Here is a 15,560-nt window from a genome sequence, read left to right on the forward strand (position 1 = left end):
GATTTATCTGACAAAGGATCCAAAATAACTGTCATAAAGAAGCTTACTGAGCTCAAAAGAAAAATGAATGAGCAGAATAATTTCAACAGAGATACGACCCAGTATCACAGCTGTAAGCGTCTCTTAAACAAAACCAAAAGAAAAAGTCATCTCAGTTCAGGGTCTGTGGCATGGCATGGCTCCGCCTGGCGGGGGCAGTCATTCGGGGCCTGGTGTCGGTCCCCTGGCTCTGCAGATGGTGTGCCATTCCCTGCAGGTTGGACGCTGGCAGAAATCGCTTTTGGGCCCTCGCACTTAGCCTCAGGAGAGGTGAGCCGTAACTAATCTTGCTTGTACTCTGGCTTCTGACCCGAGGAAGGAAAGGTCGTACGCTTTCAGGCCCCAAATTCACCTTTCTGCCAGGTTCTACATTATTCTCTGAGATATAGAGATGTTGGTCCCCTACTTGGTCTCCAGGAAATCATGTTCTGACTGTATTGCGCTCTGAACTTGTCATAAAATACTACACTGGGGATTAATCTTCTCTCTCTTGCGTAGCTAACACATTGTGGATTTGGTCCTTGCCTGCCTTTGTTTTTAATTAAGCCTTGGGGCCAAGTACTACTCTAAGCCCATTTCCATTTCATCAATTGTAATAATTCCCCTGACCTATTTTTCCACTTCTATCATCTTCAGCACTTGGGCCAAGACTTAGGCCAAGAAGTCGCCGTTGTTCCATGAAGAAGACGTGGACAATTGCTAGTGAGGTTTCAACAAGTCTCTTAAGCTTCCTTAGCTATGCTTTCTCATCTGTGAAATGGTTGTTAGATTTGCCCTGTTCACTTCACAGGCTTATTATGGGGTTCATATGACATGAGAAAGTACTTTGAAAACTGAAGTGCTCTATACATGTAAGACTTTGTCCTTCAAAATAGTGGCTCAAGTTTCTTAAGTGGGATTTTTCAGTATTAACTTACTTCCGTGGATTTAGCCATTTCAGAACCACTTATAGGGCTTTTTGTCATATTTTCACTCCATTTCTGAAAACTATCACTTTTGTTTACTCAAAGTCCATAACTCTAGGTGAAAAGGGACCTCTCTGCATGGTCTGGCATGATTACAATTTAAAGTCCACAAAGGTTTTTGCAGATCTGTGGGATTTGCAAGACCTTTGTGTGACACTAATGAGCTAGTTGATGTGTTAGACAGGGAGAGGGGCCTCCTATCCCCCCAAAAGGAAGGACTCGCTGTCCAGCTGCAGGGAGTGCTCTCATAGAGTGCTTCAGCTCCAAGAGTTCCCTGGTACCCTTCCCATACCTGCCAGATGACTGAGACTGTGGGAAAGCCCAGCCATCCTGACCTGAGGTGGACACTGATGGGCAGCCCTCCATCCAGCGCTTCCCAGCAGGTGGTCTGAGGCTTTAGAGGACTCCCTGCCAGTCCTGCTTCCTCCCCCTTTCCTTCACAAATGCTGATCCCTAATAAACATCTTGTACCCCAATTCCAAAGAACCCAGCCTGTGACAATTAACTGCAGTGGGCTAGAAGGGTAGGGTGGGGTAGGGTATGTCTATTACCAACCAAAGAAAACAAAGAAAAGTCAGAGGGGGAAGTGTTGCAATAACACTGCGAACAACCTCCAGCAGCTCTCTGTTTAACAATGAACGGGTGACTCAAAGGTCTACGTTACTGCAACTATAAGAAAAGAAAATCTTTTTTTTACCTGCCAAATTTAGACCAAATCTCATGAGGGAAGTGATGATATCTATTCTTACTCCCTTTCCCACAGATAATATGATTTGGTGCTCCAACCTTCAAGTGCCAAAAATGCAAATGCAACCTCCGAAAATGCAAATACCTACTGATTATTTTGCAAAAACCCTACTTAGTATCAAATCTCCCAGATCAGAGTTAGTTAGTCAGAGTTCTGTTTTTCAGCTACCTTTAAATGTGAGGTGAAAAAGAAAGCACCATTTTCTAGAACTCAGGGTTTTCTTACTTCTCTCGGAGATGTGTTGACAGGCTAAAGTTTGAGCCTGGTGGAGGCCAGAGATCATATATAGTTTGTGTAGTGACAGAAACTGCTGAAAATCTTGACAATGAACCGTAATCTTTGAAAATGAAAATATGTCATCCAACAACCTCCCTCCACATACAACACACACTTGAGACCCCTCACTGGCTTACCAGTGTTCTTACCATAAGGCTCCAACCTTACAAGGTCCCACCCACAGAGTCTGGCCCTTACTCCACCATCAGTCCCATTTCATTCCATCTCCTGCTGGAGCCCCATGTTCTGTGTTTGCTGCAGCTACACTGACTTTCAAATAAACTGTGGTACCTCCTGCCACTGGCCCTCACACAGGCTGTCCCCTCTGCATACAACTCTCCCACCCATACTCCCACCTCGTGCATGACCAGTCATCTTCAGATTCCAGCCCAAGTTCCTCAGAAAAGCCTTCCTGGACTCTATACCCCATCTCTAGGATAGATTTCTCAGTGATATGAGCTCACAGAATCATTCTCCGTTACTTCAGGGGATTCAGCTCATCATCTTGTTTAGAGTTATACCCCCTAGTCTGTACTTACTGGTTAATTTCTGTCTCCCCATTTAGATTATAGGCTTCAGAGAGGCAGGAATGGTATCTAGTTGTGCTCTCCATCCTATTCTGAGCTCCTAGAACAGTTCCCAGCAGATAGCAGACAGCCAATTACCATTGGTTGAGTAGTTGGGGAAATGAATGGATAGAGGAATGAGTGAATGAAAGCACTGAAAGAAACTGAATTTGGCTGGGTAGCTTGGAGTCTTGAGGTTAAAATGAAGAACTGGGAATTAAAACCAGAGGCAGTTGGATGGAAGATGTGTATGGTGGCAACTATTAGGGAGACTTTGCTCCTAACCCCCTGGCAAAGAAAAACGGTAGGGTGTAGAGAGGCAGCAAAATACCGTCAGAAGTCACAGCGTAGCTGCCAACCTCATCAGAGAGAACCAAAATACCCAAGTTCCAGACCACAGGGCTAATGAAAATTATTCACTTTACAATCAGGAGGAAATGCTATGGAGTTAAAGTTAGACTTATTCTTGAATTGGATTTTATTCTCCAGGGCCCTAAAGTTAACCAGCTGGAATCATTTTTTAAGGACCATTCTATTTAACCTTTGGAAATGAAGCATCTGCCCTTAATGGAAAAGCTACTTCTCATTGTAAAGATAGTACACAATGTTCTTGGTTTCTTTGGTCTCCAAAAAATGAACTTCAGATATCTCACGGTGTCCTCACTGTATCTTGAACCCCCTATGTCAACAAAACAGGCTGGATTAAGAGCTAATTTTTTTTGAATAATAATAATAAGTAGAAAGTGCAGGCCAATCTTGAGAAATGCTAGGAAGGCAGTCTACAAAGGCGTCTCTGCCTTTCTTGAAGTCACAGCCAGAAAATGAAAGTTCCCACATAACCAATCTCCAAGGCGCTGTGCTCAGACCAGAGGCCAAGTTTACCATCCTTTCAAAAGCTCTGTTCCTCAAAAAGAATCAACAAAGTGTGATTAGCTAATAATCAATTGAATAATTAAATATTCCTGCTTGGCACAAATTCTTCAGTCAGGGAAATAGTAAAGAAAGTCTGTGCCTTAAGCACATTCTAACCCAACTTATGAATCAAGATCTGAAAGAACCAAGATATTGGTCAACAACACAAGTTACAAGGCAGCCCATAGCCAACAGCACTGAGGTCCACTGAACCTTTACCGTACCAAGTGCTTTACACATATGTTCTCATTAGCTTCAAAGTCCTTGTGAGATTATAATCTCTTGTGAGAAGCTGAGAAACATGCCCTAAGTCTCATCATTAAAAACAGATTTCGAGCTGAGGTCTATCTCATTTCAAAGCTCATGCACAGCCTCTGAGTCCCCAGGGCTCACAGAGCTCAAGGGCAGAGGGGAAGGAGGGAGCTCTGTGCTGTCTTCGAAAGGAGCAGCACGGACACAGGCCAGAGAAAGAATGTGTGGAATGGTAGTGGAGACAGGACAGAGGAGGAAGGGAAGAGAACAGAAAAAGACCAGCTACTTGGATCCAGCCATTGGGGGTGAGGCTTGAGTGAAAATTTCTGCTATGGAGGCCATAGTAACAGGCCTTACTCCCTTCTTTCTTGTAAAACATCACATTCCCACACAGAAAGACTGAACTGGGAGAACTGGGAGAGGGAACTGGGAGAAAAGTTGGGTGAAAGAAGAATGACTTTTCCTTTACCCTCTTTCTGCCCCTGTCTCAGCTCCAGTGCAACATCTCAGGCACCCCACCGTCCTGTATTTTCTCATTCATTGTCTTCAAAACTCTTGTGAGATTACAGCCTCTTGCAAGAAGTTGAGAAACATACTCCAAGTCTCATCATTAAAAGCAGGTTTTGCACTCAGGACTATCCCGTGGCCCACTGTCCATGCCACTAGTCTTTTGAGTCCTACATCCGAGGGGCAGCATCTTGGCTGGTCATTGGCATCTAAAGCCTGGCTGGTTCCACGTAGAGCTGGAACTCCACTTCTTCTGGCTCTGGGCACGGACCCAGGGGCTGGGATTGGGTAGAAGAGGGGTATCTGGCAATCCTCACTCTCCATTAGTCAGGCACCGTCCGAGAAAGGTGATGTCAGTTCTGTGACACCACAGAAACTCTAACACTGATTACAGATTGTTTCCCACAGAAATATCCCACTATACACCCTCTTATTCATTTATTTATTTGCTCATTCAGCAGGTAATTGTGAATGACCACGTCAAGCCAGGGACTGTGCTAGTTAGTGTTAGGGAGACAGGATCAAACAAGATGTGACCTTAACCTCAGGAGTCTTATTGCTGATGGCAGGCCCTGGTGACAGACGGTCAGTTAATAGTCACTGTATTGGATGTTAGGATAAAGGGAAGCTCAGGAGGCTCATGGCTCTCTAGCTGCTCACACTCTAAGTTGCTCATCTTGTTCACCTCTGCACCTCCAGCTCCCGACACTGTGCCCAACACGCAGGTGCTCAGGAAATTTTAGCAAGGTAAATGAAGAGATTACGCGGGCTGAGCCCCAACTGTTTCTCTGTGGTTTCCGCCCATGGGATCAACCCTGACAATTGGCATCCCAAGCCCGGATGAAAAGAAGGAAGGAAGGATGCACGACAAGTCTCTAAATTGTTCACAGTCTGTTAGAGTTGGGACAAACCGGACAAAGTGATCTGTGTCGTCTCCACCCCCTCCCAGCCACACTATCCCCTTAACTGGGGTCCTTCATGAACCACTTTCCTCCTTTCCCGATTCCTCCTCATCCCTCAGAGTCAAGCTGGTCAATATTCCTATGGAAACTCCAGTCTAGACTTTAACACAGAGCTTCTGATTGAGATGTAACTTCAGTTTCCTTTTGCTCCCTCAAAGGTTCTACCTTGCCTCTTTCTGGTGAGTGGAGGCCAAGAAATCTACCACCTAGGCTTTCTCTGCTGTGCCAAAAATCCCTCCCCAGGAATTGGACTGCAAATCTCTGAGGATGGTTACAGAGCACCTATCATCAGTTAGTAAGTTGTTTGCTCCCCCATCTTCCTGATTCCCCCAAGTGCTCAACTGTCATGTCCCCCTATGTTAGAGGAAGTTCTTTCTCCTTGACAGCTCCAGCTGGTTTGATTGCAGGAAGCCACCTTGCTCTCTGAAGCAAGGGGCTGTAGAAACAGCATTCTTGGCTTCTGAGTGAGATCTTCCCATCTCACTGCTGCCTATTGCAGGCCTGGGGAACCCTGAGAGGCAGAGACATTCTGCAGAAAATGGAGAAAGACAGATCGTGAACAGGTTCTCTGAGGAACTGGGAAGTGCCTCTGCATTTAGGGAACAGTGGTCCTCAGATGCACAGTGGGCATCTGAGCTGACAAGAAAGGAAGGGCATTGTAAAGAGAAAGCACGAGGCAGCTGCCCACTCAAGCAGGGCAGTAATGTTAGGTCCAGAAAGGGCTGGCCAGAGTCCCCAGCCTTTGGCCAGAGAACCTCGAAATCAGCCCAGGTAGTCTTGAGACAGGCTCAGCGACCCCAGCTGAATAATGGCAGAATGGGGTTAAGAGCACTCTCGTATTCCCACTCTCTGGTTTTTGTCTCATCCGGTGGCCTCACTGGGTGGCTCCTGAGCAGCCCAGAGGGACAGGCAGGTGGAGAGGGGGTGGGTTTTCCTGACTCCCATGTGTGGCTTTCTCAGTTCTTCAACACCAACTATCTCTCTGTCTCTATCCATCTCCTTCCTGGGAAAGATTCCCGCCCCCCCTTCTCCCCAGTATTCAATGGTCAGGGGGAAGGAGTCACCCATAGCCTGGGACTCTCAGGGACAATGGGCATGTGCCTTGGCATCTGGGTGCGGGATCCTCTTCAGAGACTGCAGTGTGGGGGAAAGAGGGGGCGGAATCCAGTAACTTCTCAGGCCATAAGAATTCCTGCTCTCCCTCTCAGTCTGACCCTCTCTCTGCCCGTCGGGGCCCTGGGAATGCCCACGGCAGGGCAGCAGGAAAAGGAGGGAGAGGCGGGTTGGCTGGCTTGCTTGGCTGGGCACGGGGAGAGCGAGCTCTGCCTCCCCCCTCCTTGGCCTGTCTCCTCTAGCTCTTCTCCCCGGTCCCCCCCCCCCCCCCCCCCCCCCGCCTGTCCCTCTGGGCTGCTCCCACCACTGCAGTCCCCAACCCTCCCCGCCGGGCCCGAGCCAAAGGGCGGCGTGACTCACGGCGTTGCCACCAGCCCACGGCTTTGGCCCCCGGTGTATAAAGGCGGCCGGGTCCGGAGGCTGTCGAGCCTCCCCGGCCTGAGGCGCGGCAGAGCATGGCCCAAGGCGCGGAGCGAGCCCGAGTGGCCGCGGGCCGGGGTCTACGCGGCGCCCTGGCGGCGCTGGCACTGCTCTCGGCGCTCAACGCGGCGGGCACGGTGTTCGCGCTGTGCCAGTGGCGCGGGCTGAGCGCGGCGCTGCGCGCGCTGGAGGCGCAGCGGGGCCGGGAGCAGCGCGAGGACAGCGCCCTGCGCGCCTTCCTGGCCGAGCTGAGCCGGGCGCCCCGCCGGGCACCCGCTCCACCCGCGGACCTCGCCAGCGCAGCGCGCAACAAGCGCAGCCACGGCGGGGAGCCCGCGCCGCACGTCCGCGCCGAGAGCCACGACATGCTGATGATGATGACCTACTCCATGGTGCCGGTAGGCGGGGGCTGGGAAGCGAAGGGGAGCGCGCCCCGACGCCCGCTCGCCCGGGCTAGTGGGCAGCTAGGTGCAGTGGCCAGAGGCCCTTGGGTGAGAATCCAGCTGGGGACTTCACCCTCCGAGCGCCTTAGCCCTCTGGGGGCAGACTCCTAATCTGTTCAGTGGGCGAGGGCTTGCAGAGGTGAGTCTTCTTCCATTTCTGATGCCCTTTGAGTCTGCAGCTAACCGAGGGGCATAAGCCTCGGCAGTGTTTTTAAAAAAACTCTGCTTCTCAACTTGGGACAGAAGTTTTCACCTTCGAGTGTGAAAACTAGAAGGTGCCACACCAGCCCCCAGGCTCTGCCTGTGCAACTCGCTGTCCATCCACCACCACCCTCCCTGCCAGCCCTGCTTTCCTCCTGCTCCCCGCCCCCCTAAAGCCGGGAGTCAGTGCAGGTTTCCACAAGGAAGGGTTCTTCCCCTGGCATAATCCCGAGGCCTGGCTTCCCACCTGGCCTGGCCCATCCGCGTGAGATTACTGACCTAATTGTCTAAGTGCAAACCAGCAGCCCTGATTTTCCCAACCACCTGACACCTTGATGCTGAGAAAGCTGTTCCTCAGTCAGAAGTGGGTTCCAAATGGGCGAGATCAATATGGAGCAATTTTCTTAAAATTCAGGGTCAACCTGAGGTTCAAATATGGGCTCGGAGGAGTATGTGGAACCCCGAAAATTGTGTGTATGTGGACTCATGGGCACGTGCCCCTTCGGAGAGTTCGTAGCTTTCCATGAGCTGCTCAGAGGAGTTCCCTTGCACTCCCTCCCTCAAAAGGCTCAAGAAACACTACTCTAAAGAAGGTCTTTAAAGCAACGTCTCAAAAATCTTTTTAAGTTTTAAGTTTCTTTGCTTTTGCTCATTTTAACTCAGTAATTATATAACAACTACAGTTAGATCACATTGCAGTTCCCCATTCCATTCCGTGATCCTTGGTCTTATTTCACTAATAATTACAAAGATTTCTGTTCTGTCATCTCAAGTCAAGTGTGAGCCATACTTCAGAATCCTGGGTACCTGACGATAAATCCATTAAAAATGGCCATTATCATAGATGCTTTTAAATGTCTTACACATGCAAAAATGAACTTTTAAAGGGATATAGGAGCATGACATACTTCAAACTCATCTTTTGAGAGCAATTAAAATTTCCTTCCTGGGTTCAGTTTTTACCCATGTTATCATCTAGAAATCCTGGGCTCAGCAAAAAGTTCAAAAAGGACCCCTCCCTTAGGGAAACCTGGCTCCTTCTCGGGACTCTACTGTGCATGCTGAGGGTTTTTTGAAACCCTCCAAGGATTCAGCTGAGCATCAGCATTTTTTTATTTTTAATCATGTTGTTAAGGTAGGGGCCTAGAGATCCAAATTGCAGCTTTTTCAGCCACTGACCCAAGAGAACTGAGACTCATTTCTCTGTCACTCTACAGGTCAGAGGGCAGAACATCACATTTGTCAAGTGGAAACATTTGGAGATTATCACCAACTTATCCCCCACTTGCAAGGGGGTGTGCTTGGACCTTTTTAGAGTCACTAAGGGAATTTCCAGGCAGGACAGGAGAAGGCAGCTCTCTTACTGCTGACTTTTGTCTTGGGACTGGCTCTCAAACAGTAAATATAAGGATCACGTGGGAGCACACTTAAATGCAGATTCCACGGCCCCACTCTCTGATTTATACACACCATCTCCAGGATCTGTTTTCTTTGGAAGTTCCCTAACACCCCCCCTCCCCCGCCTTCTCTCCCTCTTGGTGAGTGTGATGCAGGTGGTCGTGATTGCACATTTGAGAAATGCTAGTCTAGACCGCTGCTTCTCTAACTCTAATGCACATGTGAAGGAACTGGAGATCTTGTGGAAATGCAGATCCCAATTCAGAGGGTATAAGATGGGGCCTGAGATTCTGCGCGTGTGACAAGTGCCACTGCTGCCAGCACTGCTGGCCTGCGCAGCACACTGAAAAGTCATTCTGAAGCAGGGGTGGCACCCTGGGATCATCTGGGGGATTTGAACTTTACTGATGCCTAGACCCCACGCCCAGAAAGTCTGAATTGTTTTGAGGTGCAGCCTGGAAGTGGGCCCTCAGTCGCCAGCAGGGAGCACCCTGGCATCCCTTCCTGTGATTGTCAGTGTTTCACTGTTACCCCCACCCCGAGGTCTCTGCTTCAGGAAGAGGAACCAATTTTATTGCTGAGAAGCCTTTTAATTTTTTTTTTGAAGCAACATTCTCACCTTTGCAGACTTTTCTCATAACAAAGATTTATTCACACAAGGAAACAATTTTAGAAAAGAAAACATTTCCTGGGGCACCTCTAGTAGAAAAGTTGCTAAGAGAACTATTTGGTCTACAGCATGGGTTGGTATGCACACCGGTACAGCTGAAATCTGCCCCTCCCCAGCCCTTTATACAGCTCCTATAGACCTGAATGAGGGTGAGAACTCAGGTCCCCCACCCCAGGTCCTATGTCCTTAGAGATCCGTGAACAAAGAAAGAAGCTATATGTACACCACCAACATTCCCCAAAGCCTTCTAAAATGGTTCATTTTTTTATCCAAGATGAACCTCTTCAGACTAACTCTTCAAGGTTCTGTGCTTCTGGCTGAAAGCACAACTCAGCGTGGTAATTCTGGCCAGCACATTCTTTATCACAGAAACTGGTTGACAACTATAAATGACTTTGTCAAAAGGATAAGATGGCTAATTACTACCTAAGTACAGGTAGTTTGGTATAGCCGACCACATTGAATTTTGAAAAGCAAGTGGCTACTTTGCAGAAAAGTAATAAATGGAACTCTGGTGCCACTGAGCTAGACCAATAGTGGGAAACCAGGAGAGGTGCCTTCTACTTCAGTCCCACCCCACCCTCTCCTCACATCCCTGCCTCAAGCTGTGCTCTCTCACCCGACACCCCACTCTTCACATGTCACCATCACTGATGTTCTTTATGTCCTGACTGAAACCTAGAGTTGAGCTCCCCGTAGGAAAAAAGTTTTACTTCTCAATATGCACCTTCACAAGGTCTGAATGGGTCAAAGATTTACATTTTTAGAAAGATGAAGCTCTAAAATTACTAATAGAAATTATGAGTGAATTCACTTTTAATTTTGCAATGAAGAAGACCTTTTTCTAAACTCTAACTTAACAGCCAGAAGCAAGCAGTAACTAAGTGCACTTAACTACATTTAAAAAGCACAAATGATAACAGCACTTAGGCATGCCAGGCAACAACATACACGCACAAAGGCAAAACATGAATGACAAACTGAAAAAAATTATTTGCAGTTCATATCGTTTATCATTACAGGGATAGTTTTTGAATATATGTAGTGCTCCTAGAGCTTGATAAGGAAAAAAAAAAAACAGGAATTTAATAGGAAAATTAGTAAAGAAATAGGAATCCAATAGAAAAATGGGGCAGTTCTTAAGAAAGGAAATATAAATGACTCTTAAATGCATGGGGAAAGAGCCCTTGATTGAAAATATAAATTATAATTGCCTTGAAATATGGCGTTTAGGATCTGTCAGACTGTCACAACAACAAAGGTCTAACGACAGATTCTTTGGGGGAGAAGCTGAAGGGAAACAGACATGCCCTTGCGTTCCTGTTTGGAGTGCAGGACGGTGCAGCCCATGTGGAAGGCAATTTGGGATACCTAAAAAGATTGCACACACATTTACCCTTTAACTCAGTAATCTCACATGTGGGAATTTATCCTGCAACAGACTTTATCACCCATAAAGTGACATACACACATAGTTATTCATTGAAAAATATTTATACAAGCGAAGTCTGTACTTCAATACAGCACTCATTAAATCAGTTGACATAAATTACCACTGAGATGTCAAGGGAGATTCTGTATGTTCTGCTCCCAGAACAATCCCTGGGATCTGTTCTAAGTCAAAAAAGCAAGGGAGAGGAAATTCACATTATATTACCTGTGTAAGGAAGAGGGGGGGGGGAAATAAATGCAGAAATGAGCAGAAGTATTTAGGGAGGGTGGGGGAAGGTGGGAATGTGTCTCTCACTGTATAGCTTTGTGTATTGCTTTGCCTTTTGACTTCTGGTGTTACTGTTATTGTGAATGGAAAGTCCACAAACACAAAGTCACATGGCAGCTGTCACCAGGCTGGGGAGTAATAGGTCATGGCAGGGACTGTGCTGGCCTAGGTTCAAGTGCTTTTACAGGGACCCCTAGCTGATTGTTTTGCTAGACAAGAGCTGGGCCCCAGTGTGCCCAATCTTTTGATTTTTTTCAAGAGAGGTAAAAAGTTCGACTCCTAGGTAAAATCTCACGGCTTTTAACTTATTTATTTTTATTTTGGGATAGAAGAACTGGGGTACAGGCCAGAGGTGCAGGTGGGGGGAGAGGTGAAAGAATTCACCAGAGATAGAGTGGGGGACGGAACAGGCAGATCGACTGAAACACATTGCTGAGGGGAGCAGCGGTCGAGACAGGAGAGGTCTGCCGCGCCATGTGGGTCACCTCCCTGGCTGGTGATTGAACACAGGCCATAGCAGTGAAAGCACTAAGACTCAGCCCCTAGGCCACCAGGGAGGCCCCCTCTCATTGCTTTTATATAATGACGACTATTTTGTAAAAAATGTTAATTGGCTGACAGCGTGTTGGCTGAACAATGCTCACATTGTTAGGGGCCATGGTAGGGCTTCCAAACTTAGTTTTCAGCAGACCCATCTTAAAATTATGAGTGGCTTAGAACAAAAATGGTTTTATTTAGTTTGACCACAACCCCATGCCTGCCCTATACACACACACACACACACACACACACACACACACACACACAATTATTTCCCAGCCGTAATTCTGAAAGGATAGTACTATCTGTGCCTTTGTTATTGTTGGTTGAGTGGCGATTTCTTGTGTTTGCTTTAGTTAGGGTCTCATTTTGTTTGTTTTGTTGGCTGTTTCTGAAAATCAGCTGCACCTTCAGTGGATGGAGATTTCCTGTCACTGTGACTTTTCAAGAGCAGGTACTCCAATTCTCTTAGTAGCTCTCAATGAGGAGATCCCAGCTGTGTTAAGCAGTAAATGCATTATTGTAACAAGCACAGCTTTTGATGATGACTACTATGAGGTCCATTTATTTGGATCTATTAGCAGCCCCATCCCCTGTGGCCAGAGCTCTGTGGGCACAGATGATACATTTCCTTGAGGGCCCTAAGTGGACTGTGCCTGGACTTACTGCCCTTTCTCAGCCCTTGCACCAGGTCACTTCCAAATGATGTAAAAGCTGAAGATGTAGCCCAGGGGTCAGCAAACTATCCTATGGGCCAAATCTGGCCTATTACTTGTTTTTGTACAGCCCATGAAGAATGATTTTTACAAATGGTTAGGGTGAAAAAATCAAAAGAAAAACAGTATTTTGCTATATGAAATTCAAATTTCAGTCATCAAGTGTGAAGTCTTGTTGAGCACAGCCATGCCCGTTTGTTTACATATTGTCCATGGCCGCTTTCATACAACAGCAGCAGAATTGAGTAGTTGCAATAGAGACCATGTGGCCCACCAAACCTAACATATTTTCTGTCCAGGCCTTGACAGGGGAAGTTTGCCAACCCCTCATTTAGACTGTAGGTTAGTGGAATGAAAAGAAAGGGTGCTAAGGTGGTCTCTTTCGAGAACCCACACTACTAAATCAGAGCTGTTTCAGCATTGGGTTAACCCTGGACTTTAAGACCCAGCCAAGGAACTGAATGTGGGACAGCGGACCTGAGCGTGTGCTTCCTCCCTAGAGGGAGGCTGTGGGCTGAGCCAGGCTCTCAGCCTTGCTGCACGAGGCTAGCTTCCCACGTCAGGAACAGTCGACATCAGGATAGCTTTTCACCACCCATTAACCTCAGATCCAGGCCTTGTTTCCAACTCCATCTGTTTTCCTTAGTTGAAAGAGAAATACTTACACCCCCTTAGGTCTTGTTGGTGAGGGATCAGAGGCCTGATACGCTAGGACCAAAAAAAAAAAAAAAAAAAAAGAGCAACTGATGTCCTAAAGCAGCAAGTGCACGTGGGTGCTTGGCATGTGACACCTGACACTGTGGGTTGGTTTGCATGTCAGAGACCATCACTGGCTGACAGTTAAGGGTGGCAGGAGAACTTGAAGCCCCATCTCTGCTTCAATTGTGTCTAGTGTTGGTCTGGTGAACACCCCTAAAACTAGCCCAGGTCGTGTCTCAGGTCACCATGGTTCATTGAGGATGACATACAAATAAAACTTTCCTCTTGATATATCCTGATCGTAGTTCTATAAGAACATAGGTAAGAAACTAGTGAGTCAGGACTATCTGGACCCATGAGAGCACATGGGTGTTGTTGTAATGACCACATGATGACAATAGATCATTTGGACCTGCTCTCAGATTCTGAAGCCCTTGAAAGCCACTAGTCTGTCTAGCCAGAGCAGCGAAGGTGAGGACAACAGGAACAAGGCTGATGAACCTTTTTTTTTTAAAAGATTTATTTATTTATTTATGCATATAAGAGCTGGGGCACAGGCCAGAGATGCGGCGGGTGAGAGGATGCACCAGAGACAGATCGGTGAACAGAACAGGCAGACTGACTGAAATACACTGCTGAGGGGAGCAGTAGGTGAGACAGGAGAGGTCTGCTGTGCCAAGTGGGTTGCTCCCTGGCTGGCCGGGCATTGAACTCGTGCTGCAGAGGCTGCAGATTGCTTCATAGTGTGGTGCTTTATCCTTTGCGCCACCAGGGAGACCCAAACCTGCTGAACTTTCACAATCTGAGCAGGGTGGGGGCTCCCAGGGGCCTGATGAATTGTCCAGTCTTGTCTTATCTGCACCATTTTCCTTCCTTTTCTTTAACCTTTCCTGCCACTGTGCCAGAGATGAAAGAAATTTTTCTCTTTGGAACTCAAAGCCAGTTTCTCCCCCAGAGAAGTGCCATTGCACCCTGGGGAGAATACCCCCGCCCAACCCCACGCCGCCCCCTAGACCTCACGCTGAGAGCCGTGGGCATAGGGTCTGTTCTGGGACCCTCAAAGCCGAAGTCCTCCGGTGTCATGAGCCGTTTGTCCTCCTCCGTGCCTTGTCCCTGCTCTCTCCATGGTGAGCCCTGGCTTCATGTGCCGGCCCCTTCAGCCCTGGGAACCTGCCCTTAATTTGAGCAGCCACCGATCTATTCCTCACTGTTAGGGCCCCAGCCTGACTCTCCCTCATGCTTCCCTGAGCAAGGCTGTGGTGAGCAGTGTTGATCTGGGAGTCAGACAGATTCACCTCCCTGGTCCCCCAGCTTGATAGCTGGGTGACCTTGGGCAAGACTTTTAACTTTCCAAGCCTCTGTTTTTTCATCTATAGACTGGCAGAGTACTGGTGCCACCTCCCAGGGTTGTTAGGAGTTTTCAGGGAGATGATAGAGGTAGTGCCTGCTGTAGTCAGGTTCCCAATCGGTGTTCCTTGTCGCTGTCAAGATTAAGCACTGCTACGTTATCTCTAATCCTGTGTGCCCTGTGCTCATATCGTCCTATTTCTGGGTCTGCTCTTTATCTCCAGTTTCTTCAGCATGCCAGCCTGTCTTTGTATCTGTGCCTCTAGAAGCTGCTGCTTAGGGATACTGTTTGACCTCTTGCAGCCAGTGGCATCACACCACTCAAAATCTTGTCGTTGACAACAAAACAGAGTTACCCTGGAGATGGCATTGGGGCTACTTCAATAGTTGAGGATTGCTGAGTTCCCCCCACTTCTGCATGGCTTTACCTCCCAGTAAAAGGGAGTCATATTCACTTGCTTTCTGACAGGCTCCGCTATTGTTAACTTTTGTTGTTTACCATTGGGAGCAGTGGTAAAAAAGCTTCTGGATGTTTTTGGGAAGTTGAGGAAAATGTGAGCAGAAGGTGGAGCAAAAACTTCTAAGGAAGGAGAAAAACTTACTTTTTAGGGGGCTCATCTTCTCTAGGATACGGGCATATATAGGAGCAAACAGAATAGCTTTCAGATTGAATTACCAAAAAAAAAAAAAAAGACACTCTTTTTTCTTTTTTTGTCTACATTTTTCAAACTCCCCTCCTCCTTCCAAGGAATCCTTGGCCAAATCTAGTTGACATTCAAGCTTAATTTACATGCATTTTATCTACAGACTAAAGGTCATGTTGTGTGAAATAAGCCAAAGCTTTTTAGGTTGTGATTTTGCTACAAAGAGAGCATTTTTCAGCCCATCAGTTGCTTTTATATAGCTCTTTGGGTTTTAACAGCTCTGTATTTTAAGTAGACATAATTTGCTTCTAGTTTAAAGTTCAGGACATAATTTTCTGCACTGAAAGGTAGAGTTACTCCAACAAGGCCAAATGAAGATTATTTCGAATGCAATTTAAGGAGTTTGTTCTGAGTGCAATAGA

General features: G+C 47.2%; 1 protein-coding gene across 10 annotated transcripts in view; it reads left to right on the plus strand.

The window, feature by feature from the left end:
* Positions 1 to 15,560, plus strand: part of GLDN (gliomedin) — a 91,228-nt gene that overhangs the window by 37,450 nt on the left and 38,218 nt on the right. For 9 of the 10 annotated variants that reach the window (XM_037502480.2, XM_037502481.2, XM_054701517.1 and 6 more), the window contains one exon: positions 5,386 to 5,522. Coding sequence is in view for 1 of the 10 variants with exons in the window: in XM_037502478.2 (XP_037358375.1) it covers positions 6,796 to 7,158 (363 nt within the window). In the remaining 9 variants the exon portion in view is untranslated. Of the gene's footprint in view, positions 1 to 5,385; positions 5,523 to 6,755; positions 7,159 to 15,560 lie in introns of those variants that run through there. The other variant, XM_037502478.2, reaches the window with a different exon arrangement.

The sequence above is a fragment of the Talpa occidentalis genome, unplaced genomic scaffold (assembly GCF_014898055.3).
Source record: "Talpa occidentalis isolate TD23 unplaced genomic scaffold, MPIMG_talOcc4v2.1 talOcc4.11, whole genome shotgun sequence".
Taxonomy (NCBI): domain Eukaryota; kingdom Metazoa; phylum Chordata; class Mammalia; order Eulipotyphla; family Talpidae; genus Talpa; species Talpa occidentalis.